The following is a 16,200-nucleotide window of genomic DNA, read 5'->3' on the forward strand; positions in this document are numbered from 1 at the left end:
AGTGGTGTGACAGCCATATGTGAGGAAACAGAGTTTGAGCTGAGTAGAAAGATAGATTTGGGTGTTGAAAGCTATTGGAGGTAATCAACTGACCCAGATATGATCTATAGATGGAGAACAGAAGGTAAATTAAAGTGGTTCCAAAGGTTTTTCACCTTAATGCATTCTCTCTGTATTAAGGTAAAAAAACCTTTTTAAAAGCTGCGCAACCCCTTCCAAATACTTACCTGAGCCCAATCTTGATTCACAGCTTCTTTCTCTCTCTCTTCTTGTAGGTTCAGAGGCAGCAGCGGAAACCATTGGCTTTTGCTGCTTTCAGTCAGTTCCTATGAGGAGGGAGTAGGGGTGGGGCCAAGCCGCGCAGTGTGTGTTAATGGGCACACATAGCCCGGCCTGGGCATGAGACTGCACAAGCGCCCCCATAGCAAGCAGCTTGCTATCGGGGCACTCGGAAGAGACTAGAAACTGGGAGCACCAGTGAGGGACCCCAGAAGAGTAGGTTCATGGCCTCTCTGTGTCTATGTACCATTGCACAGAGTATGTAAGTATAACCTGTTTATTTTATTAATAAAAAAAAAAAAAAAAAAGCTGCAGCTTAACCTTTGCAGTCACTTTAAAACAAAAATGATTCCCTAAAGGTAAATGAGATCATGTGAAATTAAAAAAGATATACATACACAAGCCATGTCCACTGAACATCATTTTATTGTATAAACAACCAAAAAAGCATGTTTTTAGGACGAGTTCACAATATTCTAATTACGTTCAGGGAATAACTATAATTTACTTTAGATTGGTCTGTTTTCGTTTTAGAACGGTTTGTTCATTGATTTTTTCCTTTTGTGTTTACTACTGTAGACTCACTTTGGGTTTGTAGGCCTTGGTTTAGTCAGTGGTAATATAATGCACTTGTAGGGGACATGAGATTATAGAGTCGGTAACTGTTTATTTTTGATGCCTTGTGAATAGGTTTAAACTGCTGGATTAATTATGAAGTGAAAGGTTTAGGCAGGATTATAATTGTGTGCTATATACCGTATTTATCGGCGTATAACACGCACTTTTTCCCCCTTAAAATCAGGGGAAAATCGTGGGTGCGTGTTATACGCCGATCCCCGCTATTTTGTGATCTATCGGAGCGATCGCCGCCGACATTCACATAGCGTGTATTTTTAAATATGGCGCCGCGGAGTTCGGAGGGACTCTGCGGCGCTCGTTCAGCTGAACGAGCGCCGCTGAGAACACAGTGACTGGGTGGAGCCGAATTACACATAGCCGAGGGTTCTCGGCTCTTCTCGGCGCCGTTCACAGTCCCGCCCAGTCCCGCCATTGGACCTGTGTTATGTCCATCATAGGGACTGGGCGTGACTGTGAACGGCGCCGAGAAGAGCTGAGAACCCTCGGCTATGTGTATCTCGGCTCCGCCCAGTCACTGTGTTCTCGACGGCGCTCGTTCAGCTGAACGAGCGCCGCCGAGTCCCTCCGAAGTCCGCGGCGCCATATTTAAAAATACAAACTAAACTTGTGTATGTCGGCGGCGATCATAAAATGTACACTGGGGACAAGGCTGCACTGATAATTCTGCACTGGGGCAAAGCTGCACTGACAAGGCTGCACTGGACACTGGGGCAAGGCTGCACTGACAAGGCTGCAGATGGACACGATAACGCTGCATTGATGGGCATTTAAATGTAAGTTTTTTTTCCTTAAAATTCCCTCCTAAACTTGGGGTGCGTGTTATACGCCGGCGTGTGTTATACGCCGATAAATACAGTATTTCTACCTTCTAAATATAATGCTCCTAGATCTGTCTTGTTGCTCTTTTCATTATAGTTTAATGTTTGCAGAGTGATAGTATTGTTGGTGTCTGGCATTTGACAGGTTGATTAAACTTTGTGTGTTGGTGATTGACGCAGGCTATGTAATGTATAATGGCTGGGCTTAATTAACATGTAGTGCTGATGGTGCATTTTTTTTCTCCCCTGGACTATTTTTATGTTATGGTCTATAATCCACACAATTCAAGGTTTAATAAAGGTTGGTCTATTTTTGATTAACTTTATGTTTCTCTCTGAATTGTTTCAAGTCTTTGGTTCCACTGTTCTATGCCATAGTCTGCATATAGCTTTAATAACATGGATTTGATATTTTTTTTTTTTTTTTTACTGTTTTGTTATTTGGCATTGTGCAGTTTATTTTTTATTTATTTTTTAAGTGTGATTAGGAAATGTTATGTAATTCAAGTCCTAAATCTGCTGGCATTGTAAACTGCTAATATGAAGAGCATCAGATTCAGCAAGTATTAACAAAGTATTTACTAAGTGTGCAGTAGACTTATTGAAGCCCTTAAATCACCTTTTCTGGAGGTGTTGGCCAGTGTTGGAACCTTTTCAGACTTTTGTTATATGAGAGAGTGGATAGAGGTGGGTGCTGGGATTTCTTTGTATGTTTTATATGGTCATTGTCTTTCAATAAAATGGCACTGGTGTAAATGTAGAGAAAAGGAATATTGGTATGGCAGCTTCTGCACATGGAAGGACTTCCACGACCACCTTGGGCTGTGATGAGAACAAATGAATTTGAAACTGAAGTACTGCACTGCAAACAATCTATCATTGGAATCAACTCGTATTTGGACTTGAATATTACAAAAATGTGACACCATTTACAATAGTTAGAACACATGTAAGGTTTTGTTGTCTGTTTCCATTTAGAAGAGCTCTACTAACTTTGTGTGCCATCTGAATCAAGTCTCTAGGAAATAAAGAAATCTTCCCAACAGTGACGGAGCAATAAAATGTGACCTGAAATTCTGCACATATATACATTTATGTACTGCTGAAATGTTTTGGCAGGTTGTAGTTAAGATTTTAATGTGATGATCAAGGTAAAAGGCAGTTTCATAGTCCACTCCTGTTGTAGGTTGTTCCAATTTCATTATTGCACTATGGGTGTTGGAGAGCTCTGGCTGTATGCTTAAATTTTAAAGGGCAGTGGCAATTTAAACCTAAACTATCCCCTTGTACCCCAAAACCCTTCTTGCCCTTCTCCATGTACCCCAAAAGCCCTCGAACAGGACAAAGCTGCTTGTGGTAGTATCCTCATGGAAATAGTTCTGCAGGTTGTGTTTGCCTAAATTTTAAATAATGAAAAGGAAATTTCACAAGAAATGAATGAAGCCAGACTTAATTTTAATGTTCTCTTTCAGCCCATTTGCTTATGTGGATCCTTTGCATTGTAACATGGCCTATTTGTACATTGAACTGCTTAAAGATTCTCTCAACGAGTATGCATATGCAGCAGAGCTAGCCGGCCTGAACTATGACCTCCAAAATACCGTCTATGGGATGTATGTAAGTACCCAAATCCAAGGCTGATACTGGACCTTCTTGACTGCCTCCTCCCTGTACAGCCTGCCTCTTCAGGGAAGAGGTGAACCCAATACATTCTTTCCCATTTCTATATTTTCATAGAAGTAGTATTTGTTCAGCCTCTGTCAACAAAGCCTTTACATGTGAAAATGAGAGAGACTGATCTCTATTCAGATAGTCTGATCCCAGAGACAACCAAAACCCTGATGCTGCATATCCATACTCTTTTTGTCAAGGTCCTCCATCCACATCATATCATTGCTTGCGGTATCAAGCTTAATTTCCTCATCTGTTTTTTTATATTTTTATTTTTCCCTGTTGTGTTTTTTTTCTTCCCGTTAGTCGTTACCTTTATGCTGACCCCCTCCATTGCAACATGACATACCTGTTTCTAAGGTTATTGAAGGATGATTTAAAAGAGTATACATATGCAGCGCGTCTCGCAGGTGTCACCTATGGCATTGCATCAGCTATGAATGCAATTCTTGTAAGTAAGAGTCACATGGAAGCTTAGACTTCCAGATAAGGCATGGAAAGGCATATTTATATACAAAATAGTGTGGGTGTTTGTGGCTTTTATATGTACCTCTTCTATAAGCAAAAGCTTTAAGCTTCTATTTATGTGCTTCTGTCTTTAGGGGCTTATGTTTTTTTATCATGTAGAGGACCTTATTTATAAAAACCTGAAGAGAGGAAATTTGAATTGTCCTGAAATGGATAATCGGGTTTCTCCTTTTGCCCCTGTTTTTTTTTTTTTTTGGCTCTACAGCGTGCCCAGAACTATTGTAATCCTGAATAGCCAATCAAACATCTGGTTGGTAAAAGCTCATTTAGTAAGCCCCTTTGGTCTTGTGTGTTGCTTCTGCTGTTCACTATGTTCTGTGTTGCTTGCTGTACTAATTCACTGAGACTATGGTTAGCAGTTAGATGCTTACCATGTGATCTGTATGCTTTCTGACTATGATCTTGTTCTCTGTGATGTCCTTTTGCCTGACTTCACTTCATTGCATGTGGGTGTTATACATAGGAAGGTCTGCCAAGGAGAAACATGAGGGACACATGTTTGGCGATGCTCTACTTTTACCAGAAAAAGGCCAGAAATGAAAGGCAATACAATGAGGGGTCCTTAAGTGAGCTTGTGGAAAATCTATAGACGTTGCCGAATTTCCATACTCTTATCAAGTGCCAGGCGAGCTTTAAAATAGGCCCTCACCGACTTCATTAGCTGCAGACATTTTGAAGCATCCATCCTTAAAATTCAGAATCGCAGCACTGAGGTCATTCAAGTTATTTTCTGAGCAGCTCAGAGATCTTGCTCTTTCCATTAAGTTTGGAGGCTGGGAGGTGGGAGCAAGACTAGCTAAGACTGGCTTAGAAAATTACTTTAGTGCTTCTAAAGTGAACTTTGGAGGTCAGTTTGCAGTACATCACTTGCAACTTCAGAGGTTAGCAATGAGCTTATTTTAGTAGTTTTACGGCTTGTTGTAAATATGTAAAAAAAAAAAATTTTAAAATAGAATAAAAACATATGAATGTCCGTAGCCTGGTCACAGGTTCACTTTAAGGCTCCTATTTTCATCATTCAAAATGTCAGTACACAGATTTCACCGGCTAACATCAGGGATGTTTGTTTCCACTATGTTGGGAGATTCTTATGGTTTCTGTATATTAAAGCAGTTAACTGGTGCGATGCATGTTCAAGTTTATCTCAAGGTCACTACCAGGTGGATGTCCTTGTGGGATGAATAAACACTAGAAGGTCTGATTGTTTTGCTGCTGCCATGTACGGTTGATAATAAGGACTGGTAAACATCTACGTACATGACCCGATCAAGAATAAGGGTGTTCAGGAAAGATTATTTTGCTAGTGCATGGACATTATGCTGCTAAAAACTGCAAGCTCCTTTTACTAACACCAAAAAGAGAGGTGTTCTTGTAGCTTTAGATTTTCCATTATTTTTACTGATGCATTCCTGCTTGTTTAATAAGACTAATGGTGTGCAGTAAATCATAGAAACCAATAGAGGTATACCTTGCCTTTCAGTGTAAAAGTGGACAAAATGACTTCTGTGGATTACTGCGATCATTAATGGCTTTATTAAAGAGCTGTATTCTTTACTGGTGTGCAGGTTTCTTCCTGGAACTAGCCGTGTGTGTTTTGTGAGTCGAAACTTGTGAAATATGATGACAAAGTACTTGGTCAAAACCTGATTTAATAGGCGAAGGATTGGTGTACTTTGGCTCTTGAGATGCGTTTGCCATACATTTGTTGTGCATTCACTTATGAATGTTAAGGCATAAAAGCAATGCATAAACCTATCTAAAGCTAACTTTAACTTCTCTCAAAGGCCTGTGTACACCAGCCCTAAAGCCTCTGTAATTGCTTCATGTATGTTTTGAGGATGAATCCTTGGTGATGGGTGATGTATGCAGCCGTTGTACAACTTTGAAACTCTTGACTGTTTTTGGAGTTCTAAAAATAAAAGTTCTGTCTGCTTTTACCTTCTCCTGAGAAGTCCCTACTGTACCCTCATCTGATCCTGATATGACCTCTATCTCCAAAAAGAACAAAAAAAAAAAAATAGTTTTTTTTAAATTCTTTTGCAATTCCCTTTACAGAACCTGTAAGCCAATCGGGGCTGTTGACAATAAATCATTATTTTTGGTTGTTTAGGTATCTACACTTGATTCCCCATTAAGGGTTAGTCCGGGAGCAGTACTAAAACTCCCTACACACTAGTGGTGCACCACTATTTTTATTATGTTAGCAATAAAATTGGTGAAGGAACGGAAGCGCAGAAGGATAATAATCTGCTACTACTTCAATGCCCTCCTTTGACTAAGCTACGTTGCTGCTGCTTCAACGTGCGTTAGTGAACTGGCTGCATAACCTGGCTGATCTGCCAAAAATTGCAAATTCTTATACAGGGTAAAGCAGTTCCCATATATTCATTTTGTTGTGTATTTAACATTTTGCCTGGAGTTCAGTCTGAAGTTTATTAAGCACACTGCTTTCCATGGCTTAAAGTGGTTACAGACTAGTTTTACCTACAGGTAAGCCTAGATTAAGGCTTACCTGTAGGTGCAAGAAATATCTCCTAAACCTACATGGTTTAGGAGATATTTCCAAAAGACAGGCACCGATGTCTACGGTGCATGCGCCATAGACAACGACGCACTGAGCGTGCCATCTCTAACAGCCATCATGCCGTTAGTGGCGGCACCAGCGTGCATGTGCGGGAGTGACGTCATCGCGGCTCCGGCCAGCCACGGCGCCGGAGCCGAGATACCCGCAAAGAAGATGGACGCTTCGTAGGAGAAGGGACAGTAGTGACATCGCAGGCTCCCTTGTCAGGTAAGTGACACATATGGGCTACTATGCGATGCATAGTAGCCCATTATGCTTTACCTTTGCAGGTTAACAAAGAGGAAGTAAACTCATCAGGGTTTACTTCCTCTTTAAAATATATGTGACCTTCACCTTTTAAAACAAGCTATTCAGTTTAAAAAATAAATGCAGGCCAAAACAGGAGAAACTGTACACAGATTCTCCCAGTGAGTGGATGTGCAGGGAAGCATGTCAGCACGAGTCTGACTATTGGAGGACAGGCAGGCTGTTCTCCCAGCACAGTCAGAAAACGGATAACTCTGGGAAGGATATCCTTTTATGACTCGTGTGGCCATTTTGAAATGGGAAAGCAGGGGGACTGGCAGGAACACCAGGTATTTCATACAAAGGAAGCAATAATAAAAGAACAGGATACTATATAACACAAGGACTTAGTACAACAGGCATATATCAAGAATATGAATGTTGAGGTAATGTACTTTCTAAAGCCCTGTTCTTTGCCAGTCTTTTACAATGGGAATGGTGGGCGGTAGGGGCTGCATTCCAAGGACAGGCTTTATCCCTGAAGTTGAAGAAATCCAGCCCTCCGCAGTAAAGTGAAGCCAGGATCAGAGGGGTGCAGAAAAAGGGCTTTTCTTGCATTAAAGGAAACCAATACCTTAGGCAGAGCTTTTATTTTTTAATGCTAGAGATGACTGACAGGCTCACTTTAGTATACGCTCTGTCCAAACGTATTGGAGGCAGACATTTTTTATGGGCTGAACTGGTGCAAATTTGTAAGGAAAAGTCTGTGTTGCACAGTGTGCGGTTCTTATGATTCTGTGAGTAGTTATAAAATGAAAGGAAGATGATTATTTCCTGTGGATAATACAGGCACTTTTCCTTTTCAGCGTTCTTGACAAATAAGGCCCATAGTCAGGTTTTGTTTCCTTGAGAACCTGCACTTCATTTTTCCTGGATCCATTACATTTTTAAAAATGGCTGCTTCCTATGCGTAGAGCTTTAATTGTATGTTTAAAGTGTATGACACAAAAGATTGTGTTATCTCTATCCATACTGATAACGGCTCATAATTGTATTTGTCAGGTGAAAGACATGTTAGAAATGTACAGATTAGATACTGGAGACAAGTTACTGGTGATATACTGACCTAAATGGCTTATTTTCCAGCTCTCTGTAAAAGGTTATAATGACAAACAGCACATCTTGCTAAAGAAGATCATTGAAAAAATGGCCACTTTTGAAATAGATGAAAGGCGATTTGAGATTATAAAGGAAGCGGTAAGTTACTCCAAGGCTTCGTCCTCGTCTAAAGTGTTATGAATATAAAGGTATGCGTTTTCCTTTTGTATACAGTGCCTTGCAAAAGTATTCACCCCCCTTGGCATTTTTCGTGTTTTGTTGCCGCACAACTTGGAATTAACATGGATTGTTTGAGGATGTGCATTATTTAATTTACAGAACATGCCCACAACTGTGAACATTTTTTTTTTTTTATTGTGAAGCAAACAACAAATAGGACAAAATAACAAAAAAAAAAAAGTCAATGTGCGTAACTATTCACACCCCCTAAAGTCAATACTTTTTAGAGCCTATGAGCTTGCTACATCTTACTACAGGGGGTCCCCTAGTTACAAACATCCGACTTACAAACGACTCCTACTTACAAACGGAGGCAGACAACAGGAAGTAAGAGGAAATCTACCCCTAGGAAGGGAAATTCTCTCCTGTAAGAGCTATTTTGGGGAAAAGGTACCTCCACTGATGCTTTATCACCAAGGCTTGTTTCCACAACAACCCAAAATTTTCAAAATCCAATTGTCATTGGGACAGAAAGTGAGGTGAAATCTTCTGAACAGGGGCACACACAGCAAAACAAATGTTACAGGGGTGTTACCCCTTCCCTATGCTATCCAAAAAGCTTAAAAATATTTTTTTTGGCTGGAGCTACACTTAAAAAATGTACCTGTTCCGACTTACAAACAGATTCAACTTAAGAACAAACCTATAGTCCCTAACTTGTTTGTAATCCGGGGACCCCCTGTATTGGGATTTTTGCCCATTTCTCCTTGCAAAACTGCTCCAGCTCCTTCAAGTTGGATGGTTTGCACTTGTGAACAGTGATCTTTAAGTCTGACCACAGATTTTCTATTGGATTGAGGTCTAGGCTTTGACTAGGCCATTCCAACACATTTACATGTTTCCCCTTAAACCACTCAAGTGTTGCTTTAGCAGTGTGTTTGGGGTCATTGTCCTGCTGGAAGGTGAACCTCCGTCCTAGCCTCAAATCACACACAGAGTGGTACAGGTTTTGCTCCAGAATATCCCTGTATTTAGCACCATCCATCTTTCCCTCAACTCTGACCAGTTTCCCAGTCCCGACTGCTGAAAAACATCCCCACAGCATGATGCTGTCACCACCATGTTTCACTGTGGGGATGGTGTTCTTTGGGTGATGTGTTGGGTTTGCGCCAGACATAGTGTTTTCTTTGATGGACAAAAAGTTCAATTTTGGTCTCATTAGACCAGAGCACCTTCCTCTATACATTTTGGGAGTCTCCCACATGCCTTTTCGCAAACTCAAAATGTGCCATTTTGTTTTTTGCTGAAAGTAATGGCTTTCTTCTGGCCACTCTGCCATAAAGCCCAACCCTATGGAGCGTACGGCTTATTGTCATCCTATGTACAGACACTCCAGTCTCTGTTGTGGAACTCTGCAGCTCCTCCAGGGTTACCTTAGGTTCTCTGTGCTGCCTCTCTGATTGATGCCCTCCTTGCCCGGTCCTTGAGTTTTTTGGTTTGCGGCTGTCTCTTGGTAGGTTTGCTGTTGTACCATGTTCTTTCCATTTGGCTATGATGGATTTGATGGTGCTCATAGGGATCATCAAAGATTTGGATATTTTTTGATAACCTAACCCTGACTTGTACTTCTCAACATCATTGTCCCTTACTTGTTTGGAGAGTTCCTTGGTCTTCATGGCAGTGTTTGGTTAGTGGTGCCTCTTGCTTAGGTGTTGCAGCCTCTGGGGCGTTTCAAAAAGGTGTGTATATGTAATGAGATCATGTGACACTTAGATTGCACACAGGTGGACATCATTTCACTAATGATGTTACTTCTGAAGGTAATTGGTTGCACCAGAGCTTTTTATGGGCTTCATAACAAAGGGGGTGAATACATATGCAGATGCCAATTTTATCAGTTTTTTTATTTCTGAAAAATAGTTTTATGTATATATTTTTCTAATTTTACTTCACCAACTTAGACTATTGTGTTCTGATCCATCACATATAATTCAGATTAAAAAAAATTGAACTAAAGGCCATAATGTAACAAAATAGGTAAAAAGCCAAGGGGGGTGAATACTTTTGCAAGGCACTGTACTTGTAGTTTATGGTGAGGAATGTTTTTTGTTTTTTTTGTTCCTTTTTTGTTTTTGTTTTTTTTGTTCCTTTTTTGTTTTTGTTTTTTTGTTTTCTTTTTCTGTGCCCCTCTCTGGGGTTTCTCCAGACAAGCAGTGTTTTCACCTGTCCTGCTGTTCACACCAACAAAAGCCTCTGTATTGAAGATGATGCTGCTGAAAGATCTTCATCATCCTGTACACTTTTGGGTGTGTTGCAAAAATTGATTAGGCGCCTCTTGAAGGGAATCAATAAGAGTGTTGATTTAAATGTCAGTCTTATGGATCCTAGCTGCTGGGAATAAACTCCTGGGAAAGCGTACTCGACCAGTTTGCAAGAAATTGTTCCAAATAGCGCTTAGATCCAGGTTATGTAGTCTTTGGATAGATAGGATGTGATGGATACATAACCTGATGATACATCGACTTCTATAAAAAAACATAAGTTTATTCCAATGTATACATGTTAAAAAGCTTCACCCAGGACAAGTGTCAGATATATAAGAGCAACCACAGTAGCTAAGCCTGCTTACTGTTATCCAACAGAGGAGGTCCAAGATGTGTTTAGTTGGTGAGCCTCAATACTGGTTCCAGGGCGATGGAGCTATACCTTGGAGCCACCCAGCAGACAGGGGGTTCTGTCCTGGGAACCACAGCACCAATGGATGTGACCAGGAGGATGTAAGACAGGTTATGGTACCGTGAAGGTGCCGCCCGTCAGTGGCGACTTGTGATGACGTCAATCACGGCGCCGGATGACTTGCGGGCAGAAGTGTGGGCACTTGTGGGGCAAGCTAAGGTGGGTGAAGTCCCGTCACAATGACGACCTGTTTCGCACGCCTGCGCCTTGTCAGTCATCTTGTAAAAAGGCTGATGTATACATTAGAATAAACTTATGGTTTTTAAAGAAGTTGATGTTTCATCAGGTTATGTATCCATCACATCCTATCTATCCAAAGACCACATAATCTGTATCCAAGTGCTATTTGGAACAATTTCTTGCAACTTTTTATGGGTGTGTTGCATACCTGGTCCTGATGTACTTTGCAGTTCCTTCCAATGGCTCCTGTGTGCTGCAGTGAAATAAGGTTCAGCACATGGAATCAGACAGCATAGCATGGGCCTTGGCATCCAACACATTCAGAAGTGTCTGATATAGATACTATTTCTGCAAGATTATCTCCTACACTGAGGTGTAAGCTGGCACAGTCAGCAGGACAGATGAGAGTTCCTTGCTTTGCAGGTAAAATCGCTGTTAAACATTTAAAAATTTTAAAAAATTTGGCTCCCCTTTTGCAGCAGGAAGAATTTTAAATTGTGGAATAGTTTGATGACTGATTTTTAGAAGGGCTGAAAACCAGTTGTGCTCCTCAAACTGTTCCACAGGCTATCCTAGTAGCACTGGCATGGTGTGCAGACACACTGGACTAGAGTTCATCTTCATATGACACTTTCAATATCTGTTGGAAGTAGATTTAAAGTAAAGCTCCACCCAAAAGGGGAAGCTCTGTCTTTTTGCACCTCCACTTCCCCTGACACATTTGGCATCTTTTTTGGGAGGGTTGTGGGTACCTGGTTTTAACAGGTAACCGCTCCCACTTCCGGGTCAGATCGCTGCGCCGATCTACGAGTAAATTCGACCCCCTTCCGCTCTCTGCCTTCTGGAAAACACACAGGTCCCAGAAAACTGCAGGACCATTCACAAAGCACAGCGCGACTCGCGCAGTAGGAAACCACCTGTGAAGCCGGAAGGCTTCACTGCCGGTCCCCCTTACCTAAGATGCCCAGCGCATTACGGTGCAGTATTACCTCATCCTATCACCCGAATTCATAGCAATATATGGAAAATTTATATATATGAAAAAGGATTGTGTAGAAATCTGAGTTTTAATATTATATGGGTGGGTTTTGTCTTGCAGTACATGCGGTCTCTAAACAATTTCCGGGCAGAGCAGCCTCATCAGCATGCCATGTATTACCTGAGAGTACTGATGACTGAAGTGGCCTGGACCAAAGATGAGCTAAGAGACGCTCTAGAGGGTAAGATCTGTAGACACAAGTCTGACATATCCTCCTTTTTCTTTTCTTTTTCTTTTTTTTGGTAGTTTTGAATGAGAAATAAAGGCTTATGTGCTTGAGTACAGTAACCGATAGCACTGAATTTTGTATTAAAATGAAATGGGTTTCCTTCTCTGGAATCTTTTTTAGGTTTGTATACAAGATAGCAGGAATGTGCTGACATCACTGACCAAAAATGGCCAGGTCACCACCCCTCACTTTGCCTGTAAGTGAATAGGGCCAGTGACATCATTGGTGGTTTTTGACTTTGCGGTACCTGAACCTTTCGGAGTCCATAACAACCATTGACAACTGGAAGCTGATGTTTATAATAGCCGTAGCAAGACCTCTAATATACATGATGTTCAGGTTCCATTTGTCTGTTTGGACCGAACCTTATGCTTATTCCTACTTCTGGTATGTCATTTTATCACAGGTACTTTAGTGTGTACATTCTCTGTGAGTCTTATCTTAATCATACTGTACAGGACACAGGTTAAATATTCATTCAGCCTGTGTACTGTACTCCAAGATATGCAATTTACAAACAAGTCAAAATTCCTTGTATGTCTTTTTTTCCAAGCAGCCCCTTTCACTTACAAAATTGAAAAAAAAAAAACAGATTTGTTTATTTCTAGTTTAAATCTAGTATCTAATGAACTTTAAAACCCAGATTGTATTTTAAATTTTGAGACCACGGCATATCCACTCAAACTAGGCTGATCTTTAACATGCCCCAGATTTGAGCCTGAAAAGATTGCTGGCCACATGTTTCCTATTTCCAAGCACTGCTTTTCTCTTTGCCTTCTGCCCCCTTTGCCAAGATACACTGGAGCATGAGAGGTGGTTGGAAGAATCCTATGACAAAAGGTTGCACAAATTCCTGTGACAATCCTGATCAATCTGGCTGCAGTAGATTACTTTTTAGAATTAGTTTGCTTTTGACATCAGCACAGTAGCTGTGTTTTCCAACAGCGTTAGCTGCCCAATGCATTTGTTGACAGGAATGTCACCTTTAAAGTGTTTAGACCCACACTGTATATGCAGTAAAGCATGCTGGTTATACTCTTGGTGGAACCTAAGGGTTTACACCTCTGCATTGTGTAAAAAGGCTTTTTTGATCCTGTATGCACAGATCTTCCTTCTTGCATTGTCTGGCTAAAACAGAGTTAGTGGAGTCAGTCAGCACATGCTCAGTTTGGTGTGTATTGCTAGAGAGTTTTGTGGGTTTTTTTTTTTTCTTATGGGAGAGTGCATGTGATCAGCACAAGGCCAATCGGCACTGTCCAGACAGAGGCAGGGGTCCTGCATCCTGATGGGACAGCCTGTGCAGTATGAAACTCCTCCTACAAGCTTTAACCAGGCACTGATAGAAGTCACAGTACTGCTATATACTGCTGATGAGAAAAGGTATTTAGAAGTTTGTTTACTAAAATGATTGCATTTCCATGTTTTGTGTACTGTGGGAGACCAGATATAGTGAATGCAGGGTCCTGGGTTTAGTAACACGTTAAATGTAGCTCCAGAATGGTGGGTTTATTAGTTTGGATAACAGGGAAAAGGGTTAGAACCTATACCATATATTTACTGCAATCTGTTTCCATCAGTTTAAGCACTTTCCTGTCACCTCTGTCATGCTAAAAGTGTTGTATTTGGGAGAGGAAATTTTAGACAGCAATGAGGTTTTAATCCTCCCCTCAGTCCCCTTAAAAAAAAAAATTGTTGCCTGTATCCCATCTCCAGTGGAGATGAGTAAATTTCACCAGTGTGGTCACAGTCAACGTGAAAAACCTGAACGAGGTTCTAACCTTACGGACCTAATCCAAAGCAATTTTGTTCTGAGGTACTCAGTTATTGCAGTCAGACAAATTGGAATCCTAGCTCTGTTGTACCTCAGCTTATATCTGCTTTATAAAGGCTTTGTTTGGCTATGCTACCAGTAGAAGGTCATTCAGGATGTAGCCTCTGTGATAGATGGCACTCTGTTTTATTTTTTAAATTGTATGGGACTTGCATGTGCTGTGTTGCCCTTTCACATGCAGATAAACACGGTTTAGTCATCTCACCCCCTTTAAAACATTTGTGTTTCTGCATTTCCTCAGCTATTTTTGTGCTGTGGGTGATGGTAACCGCTGTTCTAATAGAGCATTTTCTAGTTCTATGTTACTTTGCCTTCCCAGCAGCCCCATAAATCATATTCTGTGCTCTGCAGAGAGCCTAGCTTTATCTCTCAACAGCACCTGAACAAGCGCAGCTATTAGCTGTGGAGCGTGAAGACATGTGTTGGAAGATTGCAAAGCGCTAGTGTGGAAACTGGGTCACACAGCCAGTGGATTAGAAGCATAAACTCTGCTGATGTCATTTACAGCAGAATAGAAACATTCTGCTCAACTGTTTATCACTGATATGTTCTAGCACTGGAACCCTATTTCAGGGCTGCTACTCCATTTTTACCTTTTTTGAAGTCCTATTCTCTGATGTTTCTTTATAGTAAAAAAATAGATGTTTTTTTTTTCTCATCCCTTGAAGAACACAGGAATTCAAAAACAATCGGGTTGTACTGCTAGCTACAGGGGGTTGAAAACCAGCCCCTCTATAACCCCTTCTCTACCCTGCATGTCTCAGTTTTTTGCTAGTTCTCCAGGAGGTTGGACACCTCACTTTGTGATATTTTTCCTTGGTGATTTCATTCAATATTCCTTGCTGGTCTCTACATAGCAGCAATGCAGATCGTTTTTTTCACAGCACTAGATTAGGAGGCCAGACCCTGCTGGATTAAAGGTGTGGGCGAGCTTGGATTGTGATTCTTGGGCACTGGGTGTTGCAAACGCGAACACTCCACGGTCTCTTTCCCATCATTCAGCCTGACGTAAGCTTTATCCCACTGCTGCTCCTGAAGTTCTATGTGGATCTCTATTCTGTTTACACTACAGTGTCTTGGTGACATTTGCCCGCTTGAAACCCTCATCCACACTAGCTGCCCAGGTTTGTGAATTTTGGAGGCCGTACTTTACATTTGGCCTACTTGCATTTACCCTTGTGTGGATGCAACATGTCTTCACTATGATGCACCGGGGACCCCTGTCATGGGTGACCTCAGCTAATATTCCACTAGTGGTTTTGGGGGTGTTTACCTGGTATCCCATTGAAGAAACTGGTGCCCATAATCCAGAACCTTTTTATATTTGTGCTCAAATACTAGGGCACTCCGCCTACAGAGGTTCTAACCACGCTCTGGTGCCATTAAATTCTTAGTCTGCTTCATACCCTCCAGAGCCGTTAAATCAAACCAGGCCTGTGGCTCATTACCATCTCTGGAGATAATGTTTTGAGAAACTGCAGACTTTTGCATTTGACTCTGATTCACACTGGTTTGTTAAAAACATTATTGATGCAGTGCATACTGGAGAATCAGCCTGCTATTCTAGGCCTTCAGTCTTTTAGAGTTTCTACAGGTACAGTGAACTTTTGCTACACCTGTTGTCTGAGGACTGGTAACACCTTTGAAGGTCCCTGGGCCATAGCTGAACATGATAACTTTTTCCCTGTTAGAGGATACGTGTAAATTGGTGGTCCAATCTTACCATTAACCCTTTCACTGCCAGGCCCTGTGCTCTATTTTGTACACCCATGTGGCCAGACCATTTTTGCAATTTTTCCTTTGTTTTTGTTTTTTCACCTAATAGCTTTCAGAATTTGTGAAAGACCCCCCCAAACCATATATTTTCTGAAAGCACATAAGTAGACTATAAAGAAGGTGCTACTGATTTTTTAGACCCCGCGGTATTTGCGCAAATGTTTATCAAACCAATATATTTTCAAAAAATACACTAAAACCAATATTGGCAGATAAAAACAGTACATTTTACAAAATACCCACTAAATATAAAAGCTTAACCTGTGAGTGAATAAACAACAAATATTTGTAACTTTTAAATTGCACCTTTTTGCAAAATGGTGAAAATTGAACAGACGCAAAAGTGTAAATATTCAGATTTCTCAAAAAAAGGTTTTCATTTTTCCC

The 16,200-nt window shown here is 41.0% G+C and overlaps 1 protein-coding gene across 5 annotated transcripts in view; it reads left to right on the top strand.

Annotated features, from left to right (window-relative positions):
- IDE (insulin degrading enzyme) overlaps positions 1-16,200 on the top strand; it is a 149,216-nt gene that overhangs the window by 105,202 nt on the left and 27,814 nt on the right. For 4 of the 5 annotated variants that reach the window (XM_073596049.1, XM_073596046.1, XM_073596048.1 and 1 more), the window contains exons 15-17: positions 3,209-3,353; positions 7,891-8,001; positions 12,038-12,158. In XM_073596049.1, coding sequence (XP_073452150.1) covers positions 3,209-3,353; positions 7,891-8,001; positions 12,038-12,158 — 377 coding nt within the window. Of the gene's footprint in view, positions 1-3,208; positions 3,354-3,713; positions 3,859-7,890; positions 8,002-12,037; positions 12,159-16,200 lie in introns of all 5 variants that reach the window. The other variant, XM_073596047.1, reaches the window with a different exon arrangement.

This window comes from Aquarana catesbeiana, linkage group LG08 (assembly GCF_042186555.1).
Source record: "Aquarana catesbeiana isolate 2022-GZ linkage group LG08, ASM4218655v1, whole genome shotgun sequence".
NCBI lineage: Eukaryota > Metazoa > Chordata > Amphibia > Anura > Ranidae > Aquarana > Aquarana catesbeiana.